The sequence below is a fragment of the Numenius arquata genome, chromosome 1 (assembly GCF_964106895.1).
Source record: "Numenius arquata chromosome 1, bNumArq3.hap1.1, whole genome shotgun sequence".
Classification (NCBI taxonomy): Eukaryota; Metazoa; Chordata; class Aves; order Charadriiformes; family Scolopacidae; genus Numenius; species Numenius arquata.
The window spans coordinates 21,692,055-21,711,544 of NC_133576.1; the positions used below are offsets into that span (position 1 = coordinate 21,692,055).

General features: G+C 44.0%; 1 protein-coding gene across 1 annotated transcript in view; it reads left to right on the forward strand.

The window, feature by feature from the left end:
- The first annotated feature begins 9,606 nt into the window (after positions 1–9,606).
- The window catches only part of CD96 (CD96 molecule), a 28,072-nt gene continuing 18,188 nt past the window's right edge, over positions 9,607–19,490 (forward strand). Inside the window, exons 1-4 of the mRNA XM_074156262.1 lie at positions 9,607–9,664; positions 12,807–13,232; positions 16,855–16,964; positions 18,461–18,683. Coding sequence (XP_074012363.1) covers positions 9,607–9,664; positions 12,807–13,232; positions 16,855–16,964; positions 18,461–18,683 — 817 coding nt within the window. The remainder of the gene's footprint in view (positions 9,665–12,806; positions 13,233–16,854; positions 16,965–18,460; positions 18,684–19,490) is intronic.

The window sequence follows — 19,490 nt, forward strand, 5'->3', positions numbered from 1 at the left end:
TAAATCCAGAAAAAGTCTGGAAGAAGGCAGATGAAGTTGAATCATTAAAAACGCAATGAGGTATTACAGAAGGGCTTTCAGAGGATGGTGATCGTACTGGCAGCAAAGCTGCATCAGGGCTAAGTTGTCAGAGCAATGTTTGGTGCCTGCTTTCCAGCTGCAAAAAAAAATGCCCGTGTGCTAGCAAGCTTTTTCAGGCCCAGAAGACCGGGTACTTAAAATTGACTGAGAGTTACGTAGTTATGGATTAATCTGCACAGGCACAAAATGTTTCCTTCAGCTGATTCTTCATGCAAAGAGCAGGGACCGTGAGGGTGCCTGTTGAGCTTTTTTTGTTTGACAGTCACAAGAGGGTTTGTCTGTGAAAGGCGATGCTACAGGCGCCCGACCCCACCTTTCTCCCTGCCACAAAGCGAGAGAGCTAGCCTTGGCCTGCAGACTAGTAGCTTTAGAAAACAGAAAAAAAAAAACAAAAGAACAAAAGACACCCCCCGGACCCTCCCCCAAACCAAACAAATCAGCTGTAAAATTCAGAGCCCTCTCCATTACTGACATCTCTATAATGTATCTCAGGAAGGACTGGCAGGGTGTGGGGTCTGAAATGCCTGAAAGCCAAGGGGGCCGGGACAAGCCCTGGTGTTGCTGGCCGGAGGGGATGCTGCACATGGCAGCAGGACCCGTGCCAAATGGGCTCTGGTGGCAGCAGCTTGTTCCTGGAGCCCTGGCAAGCAAGGCAGCGGCCCTGCTTCTTAACCTATCTCTGGCTTTACTGCTTTGCACATGAAATTAATAAGATTTGTCATAAAAAGTATGCACATTGACCATCTGTGTTAATAATTGACTTAACGAGGATCTAACCGCTTCTAGCCCATCCCAGAGAAGTTAATTGAGGGGATTGTGTTTATAATCTGCCTTGAGAGTCCTAATCTTCTGTTCCGGCGCTGCCAAGCCACAGATTGATTGATAGATTTTGGCCTCTTGGAGCAAAATAACAACCTCCTGAGACAGACTTTGGCAGTTTCCCAAAGTGAAAGAATACAGCACGGGGAACCAGGAAAAAAAATATAGGCTTCTTCATGGTGTTTAAATGTGGGTTGCTAAATCCTGCTTCCTAGAAAATGCAAAGCAGTAAACATTGAGCTCTTAGGTATGCTTCAAGTCCTATGAAAAAGCTGTTGTTTTCAGCAGGAAACTTGGATCTTTTCGTATAGACGATTGATAGTGAAGTTTCTTTCTGAGAACTGGTGTGAGGGGTTTACATAACAAAACAGGAAGTCAACCTAGCCTTTTGAGGGGTGGTGGGTGAGGTCATGCAGACGTAACCCTCTCCTAGGTCTGAGGACCTCCTTGCCAGAGCCTCCTACTTGAGCTACTGTGTGAGGAGAAGGTCAGGGGGTGGCAAAACACCATTCTGGTGGAAGAAGAAATCAGTTGTAGAGAAAGACTGCTGGAAGTTGCCATTGCAACTGAAAAATGGAAAAATTGCAGGAAAACACAGTTGAGAGCCTGTCAGGAGATCTAATTCTTCATTTTGTGTCAAAGCCAGATTAATTCCACCTAAGTTATTTTTTTGCTAATATTTTTTATAGGTAGTAATTCTATGCATAAGATAGCTAATATACTTGCTCAGTTCAATATTTTGTCCATTTTGATATAGCAGATTATTTCTCTGAAAAAATCCTAGTTATTTCCTGTGGCTAACTAGTGTATGAAGGAGGTGTTGATCCCATAAAGCTGTTCATGTACTTCTGTTCGGGAAAAGTGGGAAATCCTCCCTAGGTTTCAAAGAAATAAAATTATTGCACTCAGTGTATTCAAATACAGGCAGCGTTCACATTGGTATAATAAAATATTTTTTCTTGCTTCTTTCCCTTTTTGTTTCATATATGGGTTGTTAAGTGTTTCTACTGTTCAAACCACTGAACTATATATGAATTTTCTTTGAACTTACGTTTCTTTCATTATCCACCCTGCCCTCTTCAGCTTCCTGGGAACCAGAGCCAATGCAAAGCAGGAAGCCTGCCAGGGAAGTCCAATATCTGAGGGTGATATGAGATTACAGCCCAAATCTAATAAGGATAGATTAGTTTTATTTCCCATTTAGCCACGAGCATTGCTGGTAGAACAAGATATTAAATCAGACTTCTAAAATTGTACCTGTACTCTGAGCAGCTGGTCAGCTGTACCGATCCCCAGCCCTGGTACTTTCTCTTGCCTCCTGAAAGACCACAGCCAAGACTTCCCAGAAGCACTGCAAGTCAAATGCATCTCTGGCGTATTCAGGTAAATCACTGAAATGAGCCTAAAATGATTTTGATCCAGCCCTCCTGCAAACAGATCTATAGTGCTTCTAAACTTGTTTTTTCGTGCAACTCTGTGGTGGGCTTTTTTTTTCTTCTTGACAAGCTCTGTGCTGTACGGCAGCATCTGTTAGAGAAATACACCATGTGAGTCAGTGTAATTTTAAAGGGAGAAAGGATGACTGGTAATGGCTGCGGCTGCCTTAGTTTGCATGATGTTTGCTGCTTTGGCGGCTGTGCAGCTGAGCAGGGGGCAGGGGAGGGAAGTGTCCTCTGGAGAGTCTGATTCACGACAAGCCAACTTGATTCAGTTCTGTAATGAGAGATTTTTTCCTTATTTGCAATTAAAATGTCAAATAACGTTAGAAGTATTTGATTTGTGCTCAGTCACAGTGCAATTCTCCAGCTTACTGACTTTACGGAAAGTCTTGCAAGATGCTTCTTTTTTTTAATCCGATTACGGTAACAGACTGAAATTAATTTACTGAATCATTGATTTTCCAAGGGGCAGAAGGTGGCTTCAGCCTTTTGGGAAACAAGACTTCAGGAACACAGGTGTCTTCCCTTGTTTACACAGTGGTGTTCTTTTGGGGGTACACAGTCTGGAAGCTCCCAGGTGCCATCCATTGACTTGGGCAGTGCTCTGGTAAGGCCCTTAAACCTACTGAGCCGCTGCATATTCATTTTGAAAATGGAGGCAATCATGCAAAATAGAAGTGAACTGCTCTGGTAAAGGTCTCAAATGATTTCATTGCCATTAGCAGCATTGCTAAGCTTAATCAGCTGTGGAGCAGTTAAAGCATAACCTCATTTCAGGCAGGAGGGAGAGCGGTGTTCAGTTGAGTGGTGCCGGTGGATTGGTAGGTCAGGAGGATGCTCCCTGGAGCAGGCCGGTCACACATCAGTGACTGGGATGGAAATACTATCTAGGACAAGGGGTCAAACTGGGAGGAGGTGACTACCAGCCTACTCTTGGTTCACAACCATAACTCCAGGCCAAGTGGCACTTGGGAACGGTTTTCATGACATGATCACCCCTCCCTATACTTTGGACAATAAACATGAGATCAGGGATTCTCTTAAATCCTGCTAGTTGGGATACTGTGTTTCACTGAAACAAGAAGAAGCAGTATAGGCCCTTCCTAGTATTGCTTCAGGAGGTGACAGACTCAGCTAGAAACTAAACATCTATTTTACATGGCCAGTGACCCTTACAAACCAATCAAAAGCTCAAAATCTTTCTTAATTTTAGTGGTGGTTGAAACTTTAGGAACTCATATTGAATGCTGAAAAAATTATCTGTTGAAAACTATCTTAATTCCCCATCCTTCTCTTCAGCTACTTGGCCAAGAGTTTCCTGGAAGGAGATCTGTGTGCAGAGCACGTTGCCACACTAGCAAGTACTTGCAGGATCCTTAGGGTAGGTTCACATTATGCCTTCTAGCATGGAGTGAACCAAAAGGATCCGCATCTGAAGTAACTAAATGTTACTAAAGTCTGCTTATGGTCTGGAAAATATCATAATGCAGAAATATCCCAGAAGTTTTCTATTCTCCATTTTACCTTCTAGCTACTCCTGAGCTGTAATCATCCCATCCAACTGCCAGCTGTTAACTCTATTGAGATACCCAGATTTAGAAAAGCACTTGCCCTATGCTGCCCTCATATAAGGTGCACTCAGCTCTGAATTGCCTTCTGGAGGTAACACCACCTCCCGCACACTCCAGGACCTGGCTGAGGTGTCCTGCTCTGCGAGGCTCCAGGCTAAAGCACCTTGGGAGTCCAGACACGGGCTCCACTGAGGTATAGTTTCTTCTCTACAGAACCGGGCTCAACATGAAAAACAACCTCTGCTTTGTTTTTCTCATTTGTACTTCACCACCTTGTCTGAAGAGACACAGAATTAAGGTGTAGTGGACAATTTAATAGATGATGGATGTGATGGGAGAGATATCTTGCTTCCCTGTGGCTGCTTCTGACATGCTGATAGCATGAAAGGTATTTACAGGGCTACAAAGTTACCGTCTACAAACAAACTCATTAACGTCTGATGTTTTCAAAGTATTCTGTCAAAAAAAAATAAATATCCAAGTTATGGATCTCAATGTCAGTGTAACTTGGCCTTTTATTGCTGTAAGTTATTCGAATTTTTTTTGTAATAAAAAGGCAGTTGCTGCCCTCAAATTGCCACTGCTACTGTATCTGAAGTTAACTTTCACACCTTTAATCTTTTCTATTTGATGTATTTCTTTAGAGGGGAATTTTAACCAGTCTGCTGTGTTGAGCTCTGGCCAGGTGGCTGTGTGTCTGCAAGATGGTATTTGCATACAATAATATGGAGGAATTAAAATTAATAGGGAACAAAAATCCATTAGAGATGGTCTGCACAGTAAAACGAGCTGTACAACCCATCTAGGTTAATAGCACTTCTTTGGATGTGAACATAAGCTTTTCCTTTCTAATCAAGTGCTCTATTGCTTGTCTTGGTAACTCCTTCTTTCAAGCAGACCTCAAAATAAAGCCCCACAAGCTACGTTTATGAAAAGCCCTTTTTCAAGCAGAGTCTTTACACAATGCTTAGTTCAACAGCTTACACTGACAGATCATCATTGATCAGAAATGGCATCAAATGGGAGCAAAGGACCACAAAGGGACCTCTGACTGGAACGGCAGAGGTGAGGGAGCTGATTCTCTTCAATTTATCCCCAAACGTATGCTCTCCTCTGAAATGTGTACTCTAAGTCAGGCCTCGCAATTAGAAAAAACTGCTGCAAGTTTTTGCAGTCCCTTTCTTAGAGAAATGGAGAGTTAAGAGGTGTGCATGCAGAGGAACTCAGGACTAGAAGAGACTTCCCTGTGATCCTTCTGCTTTCCCAAAAGGCATCCTGTTGCCTTATCTGAAAGGCTCTGTAAACACGGAGTAGTCACAAAGAGATTTTTCCCACTGACAGCAAGAAGAGAGGATTTAAGGGCTGTAGCTCTTGCCTCGCCATTCATTTTGAATCATAGTCTTGGGTGAGGCCATTCAAAAGAAGCTTCCTACTTTACAAAGTGAAGAAAGCAATATTTACCAGTGGGATGAGTAAAAGGTGTAATTAAAGGGCCATTGTCTGGTTGGATTTGGCCTCAAAATGTCTGCAAGATGTAATTGCAAATGAAACGTTTGTAGAAAGGGCTGTCTTGAATTCTGCTGGCAGTGGCGGAGCTGGGGAAGGTGATGGAGCAGCCACCAGGTTGGAGCAGGGAGACAGCTGGGGCTGAGCTGCTCTTGGTTTTCTCCCATACTCAGAGTTGTCAGGGAGGGAGAAGGGTTGAAAAGTCCATTCAGATCTTTAAATGTCTTTCAGATGGAAAAATTGCGGTTGAGAGGGAAGTGTGTACACCTTGCCATACTGCTTAAACACTTTGGCTGAAATCGGGGCTGCATTATGTCGACCACAGCATGCTGCACATGTAGCCGTGAGGGAGGAGGAGGAGAATAAAGTACAGGGAGAGACACCCTTCCTCTCTGCTCCTCATGCAGAAGAGACAGTGCTGCAAGCAGGCAAGAGGCAGGAGAGCTAAGGATGGGAAGGGAGACGGAAGAAGCAAAGGATGCCTGAAAAAGCCCAGTGGGGATCCCACCGCCCCCTCAGTGCCCTGTCCCCTGCCACACTGTGCTCCCAGCCCCTGCCACCCACCTCCCTGAGGTGCCGGGGCCAAAGTTGCCTGCTGGCTACAGAGTCATTAGTATGGTTTTCAAAGAAATTCAAAACCAAAACACAATGGCAAAGTGGGAGTTTCTGTGCCAAGCAAACCTGAAAGGTTAGTTTACTCTTTAATGAAATTCCTTCTTCAAAGTCTCCATCTCTTTTTCACTGGGGAGCAGCACTTTCTTTAAGCAATGTTTAGAGGACACCAGTCTGCAAGGGTAATCATCCTCGCCTCTGGCAGGAAGAGCTCGCTCACTAGCATTTCTGAAAAGGCTCTCTTTGTGAATAATTGAATTTGTCTCTGGAGTTCAAGATTTCTTTTTCTGTGGGACTGACTGCAGCTCTGCTTTTTCCTTTGGTGCAGCTTACTGTAATTGAGGCAGAGGAATTGTATTGCAGCCCAGGGTTTTGTGAGCATGACGCGTAATAGCGGTGATTGCCACAGAAAGAGTCATTTGTAGTGTTTAAAAATGCCTCCTCCAGTGGCAAACGGATCTGCAGAAAATAATTAGAGGACCTCCCACTGCCATCCAAGGGGAAAAAAATTAATGTCACATGAGGCAGCAGAGGCATCCTTGAGCAGGGGGCAGAGCCCCACTAGGGCCCCATCCTGGGTGATGCTCAGAGTCCACAGGTTCCTGCCAGTGCCTGGGACACTGAGGAGGACCAGCCAGGCCAGCTGTTTGTCCAGCCCAAAAGGGAACATTGTGGTTCACATATCTCCTGACAACATATGTGTCTTGCCTGGGCAGAGCTTCTTTTTCTTTAAAACCTCCCAGCTTTGCAGTGGTTTCTGGGACTCTCTGGAAAGGGACGTGTAGCGTGATGGAAGACCCTGTGCAGCCCGACTCTGAGAAAAACACCCTTACAGCTGCTACAACAAGAAAAAGCCCATTACAGATGTGTCCTCCCTCCTGCTACTGAGGGCATGTGTCACTACCTCCTCTCATCTCCACCATCCTGGTGTGTAACATTCCACCACAACACCTACCAAGCTGACAGTGAGTAACTTTTGGGGGAAGGGGTGGCAGGGGAGGAACCTCTTGTAATAATCTGCGCTGCTGTGAGCATGACCTCACGTCCAGCTCCAGGGAAGAGCAGGCTGAGATAAGTGGCACATCTCAGAAGTGTTTTTTGATGCCATATGCAGAGGCAGGGCTTAGCTGTTCACACACATCAATGTCAGCAGCAAGGTGCATGACCATTTTTTCAGACTTTGGGCTTAAGGTAAGAGTTGGAGCAAAACATAGGTCTGAAGTGAACAAAAAATCCATTGAGCTGGCAGGTTTCTTTTTTGTCTGTCTTTCATCACTAGGCACAGCAACAACGCTGGGTGGCTGCATTCAGCCAACACAATGTGACATGGCAGCAGTATATTTTTAAGATTATTTTTTGGGGGGGAAACAAATTCTAAGGGCAAGACATAGCGATCTAGTTACTCAAACAATCTACTCAGGGATTTCTGTGGCTATTGAATATACTACACAGCACTTGGGCTGTCTTGTTGAATTGCAATGGATGTTTCAGATCGATAAAGAGGTTCATTTGAGATACATTTTTTTTCCCATGTTACACAAAATATATTCTCTCATGGTACAAAGCTTCCCTGAGCAGATCAGCAGGAGAAGCTAAGGTAACTGCACTCATGAATGAAAGCCCAAATTCTAGACTGAAGTCCGATTTTCTTGGACTTCAGCCTTTGCAGATAATCTCCAGGTTCTTTGTGGTCTGTTCTCTGAACTGGAAATGGGAACATATACCTTTAATGTTTTTACTCCCTTCTGTGGCTGTCAGTTACAATGGCTTGAATATTCTGTTCATTCTCAACTTCAGGACCCCTTGATCCTCCGAGACAGATATTTCTCTTTCAGGCTTCTGAATGACAAGCAGACATTTCAACCCCAGAGGGTATTCCCTTAGTAGTAATTAACGCATCCAGTGCATTTCGCATGACTGTTTTTAGTGAGTTTCCTCAGGCAGGGGAGCAAGGCAAACAAAAAAGGAGACATGCAGCAGCACTTATCCTCCAAGATGTGTCTGGAGGTCTGATTGTAGCCTGGCCAGCACAACCACCTGTTCCAGATGGAGACTTTAACTTGCTTAAATGCACTACCAAAAGACTCCATGTGCACAAATTAGGGAAGTGGTATAGAAGTCTGGTGGTGCATAAAATAGGGAAATGACCAGTGAGGTCTTTCTTTTTTACCTTGAACTCTGTGCCTTCATTGGAGCTACGGCTAGCAAAAGTCAATAGTTGGGGAAGAAATGGAAAACAATTGGGAAAAAAAATTGCAGGCTGTGGCTGGCAGATTCCATGGGCCTTGCCTGAGCCGCAGAGAGGGGTGTCGTAAAAGAAAGGGGCCGACAAAGGCCCCCTAGGAATGCTTTCAGGAAAGAAATGTCAGGACCTGGATCAATCAAAGATAGAGCAGCCACCCAAGGGAGACCACTGCTGGTGGAGAGAGGTGTCCATTTAAGGAACCGTGTCACCCAGGCCACTCACTTCCTCTGTTCTGGTGGATGGACTGTAATTGGCTTTCCCCGGAATCAAAGAGTGGGATGTCCTCAGGCCCCCAGCAAGGGAGCTACTGGGGTAACCAGACTCCTGCCCAGCTGGGCTTCCAAACTCCCATCCCATCTCAGGAAGAGCCAGTAGTTAACATACACTCATATTGTATATGTGAGGTGTCCTGCTGTGCTCTTTTAGTTTTGGGGAGAGAGATGTGATAAGCAAGAACTCAAATTTGTCATCTCTGAAAAGCTGCCAGAAGCAGGTCCAATTTGCATAAGACCTGTCTGCAACGAGATGCTTTGCTGACAGGTGTATGCCTAGTTTATGGAAATGCAATATGTTTTCAAGAACAAAAGGATTTGCAGGTGACCTTCCATAAAGATCGGTCACAGGACTGGCTGGAGCCACATGCCAACACCAAAGCTACCAGCTGAACAGAGTGAGGTACAGGGGTTGACTACACCAAGTGATGTTGTCATGTGGGATGCTGTAGTTCTTCATCCTGCAGAAAATAATTAATGGTCTGCTTCTCAGAAAAAAAAAATGTAAAAGGTTAATCTAGAAAACTCTCAATTCATTGCATTTTAACTTAGGGGAATTGGTTTTGTTACATTGCTAGTTTCTTAAAAGATAGGGAGTGTGAAGAGTCTAGAAATAGTGTATTTGAGCTATTTTGGAATAACATGAAGGAAATGAAGCAGGGAAAAAAAAAGTCGGCTTTTTTGTATGCTATGTAACAGATATTCAACTTTAGACACCTGACAAGTATTCAAGAGAGTTTAACCCGGTAAAGTGCTTTCTCTGAGCTTATCTGAAAGTCAAAAGCAAAAAAAAAGAATAGTCTTGAACATGGGCTTGCAGTATGGGTAGTGTTTTCAACATAAAGGTTTCACAAGATGTACTAATTTTATTGCTGCGGCAGGAAACTGAGGCTTTCGCATTTAATGAAGCATTTCTTTGAAGTCACGCTGAAATGATGATCGTGACTGTGTTGCACATCTGCCTGTCTGCACAGGGTAGAACATTTTGAGTTCCTTTTCCGAGACACTGCCGGGAGCAGTCCAAGAGAACTACGTATCTACCAAAACTTCATCAAGCAAAGATGGAAAAAAGGTGGCTCCTCTCCCTCTTTTGTTTGCTCTCGGTGCCCAGCATTACAGGTAAGCTTGTCATCCAGACGCCTTGAGTCAGCTTGTGATGGAGGGTGGTGAGGGGCAGGGTGGCATGTACAGAAGGAGGTTGGGGTGTCTCACTAGGGCAAGCTGTAGCTACAGTTAATTATTTTTTTTTTCCTGAAAACTTTCTAATAATCATAGTTATAATGTGCAGCTAGTAAGGAGAAAACGGCTTGTGCTGACTAGCAGATGAGTTTATTCAAAATGTCTAACCTGTCTTCACCAGAATAATCAGATGAACTCACTTGTATTTACAGCAACATGTGCCCATACCCAATGGGCAAAGAACAAAAAGATATCTCTCTCTTCCACACACACAGCCATACCTGTGTATGAAGAGAAAGGAAGAACTGAAACACTTAAAGGCAAGGATAAATTGTACAGCTGCAACCCCTTAAATAGAATCTTACCTTCCTCTTCCCCACCCAGCACTACATGCTGCATTAAAAGCTTGAGGAACAAGTTTGTCATTAGGAGTAAAACTTTCAGAAAAGTTGAGTAAGGAGAATTGCATCCCCATCAGATGGAATAAGAGGGAGTTTAAACCAAAAATGATTCAAGAAAAAACAAGAAAAAGCCTGATGCTCACAACCCCCCTCCCCAACAGGCTGACTGTGTCCAACGCAGGAGCACTTAGTAACAGCTAGGAAGAAGAATTTTGTAGGATACACCTTTTTTCCAGTTAAGAAAGGAAAAAAATCATTTGACTGGCATGGTAAGATGCATCTCAAAAGCTGGCATAGGCTGTTCCTATTTTCTATACCACTGGGGCAAACTGGATTTTAAAAGGAAGGAAAATATTTCATATGTGTATTCATAGACAATAAAAGTTCTCAGATGCAGAGAAAGAACTAGAGGCCTTAAGACATGCACGTGCAGGAAAATAATACTATTTAGGAAAAAATAGGACTTGTTTTTTTTCCCCTGAGGATGAAATCCTCACTGACATCTCTCAAAGGCATAAGTGAACACCACCATGCTTTTTGTGGAGATCAGACATCTAAATGTCTCAGAGTTATTCTATTAAACTTCAAATGGAGCACAAATATGGGCTAATGACAGCATTTGATTTAGAAAAATAAAGTTGTCATAAAATGAGATTACTTATATTGAGATGCTAAGAAAAAGTTAAGAACACTTTTGCATGAAAGACTTTGAGTTAAAATAACCTAACTAATAAAGTAATAAATTTAAAAAATTCATAGGTAGAAGCAACATTTTAATTTTATTTATAAATTTTTATTTATATAAATTTATAAAAATATTTTAATTTTTATTTATTTATAACTTTATTAGTTAGGTTACCTAAAATAACCTAGGCTACTAACAAACAGCATAAATTAAAATGTTGCTTCTACCTATGAATTTTTTTCATATTAATATAAAATACTCAAGTAGTACTTAGTAATACTAAGTAATACTTAGTAGGCATTCTTTTCATGGCCCTTTGACCTAATACAGCATCAGTATGAATATGAGAGGTAAGTTGCTAGGTGTTCCTTGCCTGCTAGTCTGATCACAAGACAGCTAATTGCTTTTACTTAATTTTTACTGATGCAAAACTTGCAATGAAATCAGTGAGCATTTACTATAATAGGCTCCTTGGACCGACAAAAATAATTTTCGGTAATTTTTCTCACAGCACTTCTCATTCAGGCTTATTTTTATTTACCCTCTTACATCATTCCATCTCTTGGAAGTCAATTAAAAGATGAATGGAGCATGCACAGCAATAAAACACAGAGATTAACACTGGCCATGGCCATTCAGTACCTTTGTTCTCCATGCACCTAATCTCTATGTGTTCATGTCACACTTCAGTGGTTAGGTACCAAATCTCCGCCAGCTCCACGGGAATGCGTGACTCTGCCCTTATTCTTCTTCCCTGCCAAACTGGAGCTGCAGGTGCACCAGGTCCCAGTCTGGCTCAGGGCTGAGCTGGCAGAGTGCAGGGCACACCACCTCCCCTGCGGGCACTGTGGAGGCTGCCTGGCCCCTGGCGGGACATCCCCTGGCTCAGGCACCCCAGACCTCTGTACCACACAGCAGAGCAGACATCAAAGCAAAGAGATGGGTACCCTCTTCTTTGAAGTAAAGAAGGTGAGCAGTGTGCACTCACTGCCATGGGGAGTCAGCGGTGTGCCTGGTGGGGCTGCAGGGCAAGTTCCCAAAGCAAATTTACAGTGATGTTTTGATCCACAGGGAGGATAAAATCCAATGAAGATGGGGGGTGAAAAGTCTGTAACTAAGAACATTTGTGCAAACACATTTTTTCTGGGCATCCACATGCCTTTTGTAAAAGGTCCTTTTTGTGTATGGCTCTGTGGGTGTGACGGTTTACTTGTCTCACTACGACTCCCCCATCCACAAATTCTTCATCTCCTTGAGTTTGTCAGTGCCCTGCATACAGGAGTTTGGGGACTGCGAGCCTCTTGTTCATAGGAGGGAGGAAGGGAGAGAAATAAGTTTTACTATAGCAGCAGCAAAACCAAGTAGTAAAGGCTCATGTTGAAAGCCCTTTCATTTCACCGATCCATTACTGCTTTATATGGCACACTAAGGACTACCAACATGCTTTATGAAATTAATTGAGGAAGAAACTGCACTTACTGGGCTCTGACACTGAAATGGGCATTCGTTTAGGCCATGCAGGAGCTGTTTAAAAATGTGGAGGTAAAAGAACAGCTTTCTCTGTTGAAGCAGCCAAGGCAATGTCAGTGGGCAGAGGGAATAGTGTGGGGCAGAATTAGCCAGCAGCCATAAAACTCATTTGTTCTTGCAAATAGAGCTAGGGGATAAAGGGCCCCAGCTTCTGCTTTATTTATATCACTTGAAAGATTTCCTTTTTCACAGAGGCCCTCAGAGTTCCCATTTCTCTCCCACAAGTGTGATGAGAGCTCCCCACCCTCTTCCAGACGCGTGTCTGTTTGCTCTCCTGGTTCTCTATCTGCAGTTTGTACTGGTGGAGATCTGCTGTTAAGCTCCTCACTGGAAAGCCTGTTGACACAGTTGTAGGGTCTTCGTGGTTGACTGTGGCTAAGGCACCAAAGCATGTCAAAGATGGCTTTGGAGAAAGCTTTGTTTAAACATTACTTGCACTGAAAATGGTCTTGGTTTTGTTTTTAAGGCCAGACTGCGGACGTCATTACACAAACAGAAGTGGTCCACGCTTTGCCGGGTACTGACGTGACCCTGGTGTGCACCTTCCCAAAACCACACACCACCCACATTATACAGACACAGTGGTCCAAGACTGATGACAACCAGCTTACCAGAATAGCTGTTTATCACCCTGCTTATGGCACCCATTACTTCACATTTCCTGAGGCTTCCTACAACTTTTCGGTGTCCTTCAGCACGAGAAAGTGCTGCGACTGGAATGCTACAGAGGCTTTGTGTTCCCCCGATCCAAACGCCACATCTGAGTGCAATCAGTGGACTCTGTATCTGAAAAATGTTACCCTCTCCCTTAACGGGCAGTACGAGTGCAGTTTTGCTACTTACCCCTATGGGACAAAGGCTGCAACTATTCAACTTATTGTCAAGGCAGAAGGTAAGTGAGATGAATGAATGAATGAGATGTCACTTTTTCATAACAGGAACAAGGGAAGGGGTGTGGAATATCAGGTTAAATGACCATTTCTTGGTCAGTAATGGTGACTTGTTTAGGGTCTGCAATGGTGCCACTGAATGCCACTGTCTACATAGTTTCCTATTTACCAGGCACTCTTTAGCTGTTGTTATCCAGCTTCTGATTAGCAAACCTTATTTGTTTGGAGGAATATATAGTTACAGAGCAAGGAAAAAAGGTGGTGAGATGGGCAGTTTCCACATTTTTGCTTGGGAGAAACTTGATGCAGAAAAGGGTGGGCGAGCAGCTCGGGATATGGTAGGTCCAAGGATGCTGGATCTCCAAACCCCATTGTGCTGCTGCTGTGGGAGTGCGGCACTGGGCACACGAAAGAGAAAAAAAAAACCTTGCCTGGTCGAGGCTGAGGACTGGCATCTGCAGGACCTGCTGGGTGTTACCTCAATGGAGGGATCCGTGTCCTCACCGTTAAAAACGAACTGGAGCAAAGTGGGGGATTGCTTAGGGCAAACACAGGAACAGAGACTTGGCAGCTTCTGTCAGCCAAAAGGAAGCTGAAAAGCAGCATGACTGCTCTTGGAAAGTGAGCCTCAGGGGAGAACGTGAATTCCAGGGAGGGTATTTAAATTATCCTGGCAAAGGAACAAATGGGTTTAAATAGGATGTGAACGGATTTGACTACAAATTAAACAATGGTGGCAACCATTAGTGTAGCAACTTTGGGAACAGCTGTTTAATGCCAGCAGCGAGGGCAAAAGTCCAAACTGCCATGAAGATGGAGCTGGGCAGGGATGTTGGGCAAGCTGGGCAATCTTGTTGTTGTGCACATGGGGGACTGGATTTCATGACCCCAGGTTTCTGTTAACAAGCCAAGAAGGATTAAAGTAAATGCGACAAACCTGGCACAGTTTCAGCTTGGAGCTGCAAGACCAGCGTACTCAGCCTGCTTGTGCCCAGGGCTGTAGATGCAGCTCATGTTCAAGGGTTAGAAGGAGGGTTGGTGCAGGTGATGTAAGGGGTAGCAGAGGGCAGCAGAGCAGTGGGGCAGCAGCATCTGTGGGCACAGCGCTCCCAACACCTCTTTGGCCTGCGTCCTGAGGCCAGACTGGTGGCAGGGGACGTGGGTCCTCAGGCTGGATCCCATTGGTCCTGCAGCAGAAGGAGCCTTGACTCCATGGGGTCAGGGACAGGGCACAGCTCCTCAGCAGCCACAGCAGGGGCCTTCCTCTGAAGCAGGCTGGCAACTCTGGAGAAACAAACTCTGGTTCCTATGCAAGCTTCATACACAGAGAAGTTTAACCCAAGCTGCTGCCTCACTCCCTGATGGCCCCTGCATGGCAGTGGCTCCAAGTGTTTCAGTGCTGTTATCCAAGTGTTTCAGTGCTGTTATCCCAGTCAGATCTCAGGAGCAGTGCAGGGGTACCTTCCTGCCCTGATGAACTTGTAAAGGCAAAATTAGATCCAGCATCTCTGCATGTCCCATAGAGGGTGGGAGTTTTAATCAGCGTATGCTAGATAATTGTGTCAAGGACAAAGCTGGTACTTTACCTGCTGTACAGGGGTGTGCTGTGGGAATTTGGGATTTTTCCTACACTTCACAGGGCAGATGGGATGGATGAAGCGGAAGGGTACGAACAGTGCTGGTAACTGCATGAAACCCTCCCATACTTCTGTTCTTCATGGGATTTTTCTCTGTCTCTTCCTTAATATAATAATAGCACTATTCAGGCATTGCTCCTTTTCTCTTTCTGGTGCCCTTGGTTGATGCTAGCGTGTTCAATGCCATTATTGCTGTCTACATGTTAAACGTGGGCAGCTCTGGTTCATATCAGCATCATTGTGGCTTTTTTCAGCAACTACATGATGCAGCAAGCTGTGCTACTGATAACAGCTTGCTGGAGAGAACTAAAAAGTTCAGTTTGTGACATACCTCTGGCAGATTTGTATTTTAAGGTAACCAGATCTTTTGCAGTGAACCACTTCCACTCCAAAGAAGGCCTTAATCCAGCCTACAAGTGGGATGGAGAAGGGTACTAGTCATTAATGAAGTACAGCTCCCAACTACATCAAAGTGAAGTGAATCCAGATGGATTCCACTTGTAGATACTGCAAAAAGTCCGCAGAGCAGAAGACCTACATAGTACTAACAAACACAGAGGACCTTAGCCAACAGACTGTTAATGGAGATGAGAATCCAAAATGGGGGCAAAATAAGCAGCTGGGACACATGACTGTGAGAACAGGCAGAGGCTGTTTGCAGACTGAGTTCCTGGGTGACTACTCATCTCTGTACTTCTCATATGTTGCATGGCACTTTTGCATGGTAGCTTGTCCGAGCAAAGTCTCCTGTGCAATTTTCTTCCTGGGGAAGCTACAGATTTGCTTCCTTTGCCCTTTCTTTGTCCTTTCCACAATATCCAGCCCCTTTAGGGCTTGTGCACTCTGTGTCCCACTGTGATAACTGGTACTTCACTCTGGTGGAGAGTGGACATGAGCTGCTCTGCCGCTGTGTCTCCTGGGCACCACTCTGGGTACTGCCTTTCTTCACATCCGTGTGGCACAGGCTGTGTGCTGGCACTGTGCTTGAGTGTCAGACAGAAAGGAAGTTACAGTCATCAGAAAGTCCCCACTGCCAAATAACCTAACAGTCTGGGACTGCTAGGTGTTCTCCCTCCCCTCAAGATAAAAAAAAAATGAATAAAATATATATCCATTCTACCTCAACACGCAAGCCAGAGCTACCAGGGGAGCAAAGTTTGAAAGTTTTCCCACGGTGTGGGCTTGTGCCTGCCTACACTGGGCTGAGGGTCGGAGAGATGAGAGCTCACCGAGGCACTCATAGCATCTCCTGGCCATCACCACTGCTCTTCCTATTTAATTGCACTCACACACTCAGACCCCATGTTTGGACCACACCTGCACTCTGTTTGGGGCATTGCTCTGCCCTTCCACAGAGGGACTGGAGCCCTGGACTGGGAGTGGGTGGGGTAGGAGATGCTGAAATGCTTTTTTAAAGAGATGACGAAGAGAGTGACAAGTTCTCAGCTTCCGGTAGTGTCCAGGTTGGAGAATAACAAAAGGAGCACTTATACTGAAAAACAGGGTTAATATTAACCTGCCTGACATGCTGAACACCTTGCTTAAAAGAAGATTTGCGGATATCTTCAGAGAAAAGGAAATACAAGTGCGCAAAATTGACATGAAGGTTTATTGCCACAGAAAAAAAAAAAAAAACAACATGTAAGAGAAAAATTGAAGCTTCAATTGAAGTTTCTCATCTCCAAAAGGAGACATCTTGATCCTGCAGTTAAGCCAAGGTTTTTATGAACTGCCCAAAATCTCAGGTAAAGCCATGAATTAGAGTCATGAAACTGCGTCCAACATCAGATGCAAGGGCTTTCACTTAACAAATGTGCCTATGGGTAATGGTCAAAAATTACAGTTCCCTTCTAACCAAAAAAGTCCCTCTTCCTTGAACAGAAGACGAGACAGCACTGGTTTTTAAAGCACAATGAACACAATGCTTCTGATTTTCCTTCTTGGCCTTTTCTTGTTGTTGTCTTTGTTGCTGTTGCAATGACAAAAGAGGAGCAGCATTACGTGAAGGAAGTGCGGTTAAACCAGACTTTAGAAATTCCATGCCTCGAGGACCTGACCTCAGAAAATTTGTCCAATTATCCTTTGAAATGGCTAGTGGTAAGTATTTTTCATCTCAGGTATAAATTTCAGAAGGAACTACAGGGTATTTTTGCAGATTGAAATAGAAATGTTAGACTTTACTGTGTTCTGCAGAATCTACTAATCAAAAGGTATGTCGGGTTTGACTATGATGTCGGGTTTGACTATGATGTCGGGTTTTGTCTATGTTTGCAACATAGACACCACAAACAATAGCTGTTAAAGAAACAAAGAGGGAAATTTCCGTCTCAATTGCTTCTAATTTTTCAGGAATACCTGTAAGGAGGTCCGTGGAAAGTGGCAAAGAACTTAGCAAATGTAACAGAGCTGAAATATTTCTTGTGTTGGATTTCTCAGGGACTTTTGCTGTAGTGAAGCTTTAGTATCTCTGAAAAATATACGATTACTGTGTATTTTATACTGTGTATCTCACGGTAGTGAGATATCAGGCTGCTTTGAAATGGAAAAGAAAAACAACGGCTGACTAATGTTTTTGTTAACCTCCCTGTCACAGAGGCAAGCCGATGACACGCAAACCCAGTTATCTAGCTAACCACATAAAAACTATTTTTAAGCAATTTTCTGTCAGATACAAAGCTCATTATATTTTTGTACTGCATCTCACTTTCTGGATAGATATTTACATGAATGTTTTAATGTAACCTTTTAGCATTAATTTCAGTACGTAGAGATAAGTAACAGCCAGCAGTGACCTTGAGCTTTGCCTGTTAATTTCTACCAATTGTCACTGGGGACAAGGTTTTCTTAGAGGTGCTTTTCAAATATTTTAGGTTTTTTAGTCATTTGTCCCAGCTCATTATCTATTTAGATCTCCCCTTTGCAGTGCATTCTTAATATTAAAATCCTTAAAATGTTTGTAGGGAACATCCTTTTCCTTACTGTGTTTTAGTGTTGCTAGTTCACTCTACAAGGCAGCAGAGGAAGGGGAAAAAAAACCCCAAAGGTCAGCACAATGACATATGTGGGTCACGATGCATCATTCAGAGTACAGCTTGCAAATATGTTCCGAGGGACAGATGTCCAGGATGTGCCGGCTGCACCTCTGTCTAAGGGTGTCTGGCACACAGGCATAAAGAGAAGATTTCTAGCTATTATTATCAGGTTCTCAGTACTTAAAATCTAAAATGGCAGGGATTTTCTTGGAATTTCAGTGTATTTAGTATGTATGGGATGTTCAGCATAACTTAAAGATTGCTGCAGTGAGAAAGCAGCTCTGTTGCCCTCTCTGCAGGCTACAGAGACCAAGACTCACAAACACAGCTATTTACTCCAGTTTATTGGTAAGGTGATGAGTGCTATTGGTTTTGAAGTTCTGAGAGAATATATTTTGAAAAAAATAGGCGTCGCGAAGTATCCACCTACTACTATGCAATGCTAGAGGTGCAACGGAAGTTTTTCATAGTGGGAATAGAGCTGGTTTATAAATATTGGGAAGGGGTTGGGGGGGGGGGGTGTCTGGTCTTCACAAATTGTGTGGGTTGCTCTTTTCACAGGGGGAAAAGGGCAGGAAAGAGGAACTTGTGACCAAGGAGCCTTCCTGCCCTGCAGTGTACAGGAACAGCAGTGCCCTGTACAGGCAAAGAGTCCACCTGGGTTTGAATAACGCTCTAAAGATTTTCCCCACCAAAATCACGGATGATGGCAGGGTGTTTTCCTGCCATGTGGTGTACCACCCAGAAAGAGTCCAGAAGAGCAGCACCACTGTGAGAGTATTCGGTAAGGGGCTTATGCCAACTACCCACTTAGTTGCACTTGGAAGGATAACATTCCTGCCTCATTCTGAAGGCAAAAGCTTTTTTAATACACTGGGGCTTTTTATATATACATATTTACATTTTTATTTTTTTTCAGCTGCAATGAGTCAAAATGTTAGTAAATAACCCCATAGTTCTTGGGAAGAATTTAAGGCCATTCATTCAATTTCTGGCATGAAAAATATTAGATCCATTGTGCATACATCAACACTGTTGGCATGTACATTGCCACTATCTCACCCCAATGTGTAAGCTTATGTTGGCACTTAGCAGTTTACAGGTAAGCACCTCAGTCATCAAGATCTCCTTGCCCATTACAAAATGACCATTCAGCCTGTGGTTAGGAAATCAGGGCCAAAATTTAGCTAAAACAGTTTGGAACTACCATTGTTGCAAAATCACATCCTCAAAGGCATGTGATGTTGACTGCTTGGGGGTCTCAAATGGGTCAGGAATGGGAGGGCGCGCGTACTGCAAATGTGTGGGCTGGTGTTTCATGCTGGAAGCCTTCCCCATCTTTAGTTAGTTGCTCTGTTCCCTTTCTAGTGGCTTAGTAATTGCTCTACAATTGCTGAGGGACAACCGAATCAGAGCAGGTGCTGCCCACTGAAAACCGGGCTGTGTTTTCTGCTTATAGGGCAGTGCGTCTGGTAAGCACATATTTCCAGTGCTCCTGCAATGAATGGGTGTCAAACAGTGGGTCTGCTGACAGTCCCTTGACTGTAGTTGCTTGCTTGAGGGAGCCCGTGGCTCAGGGCTGGCACGGCCA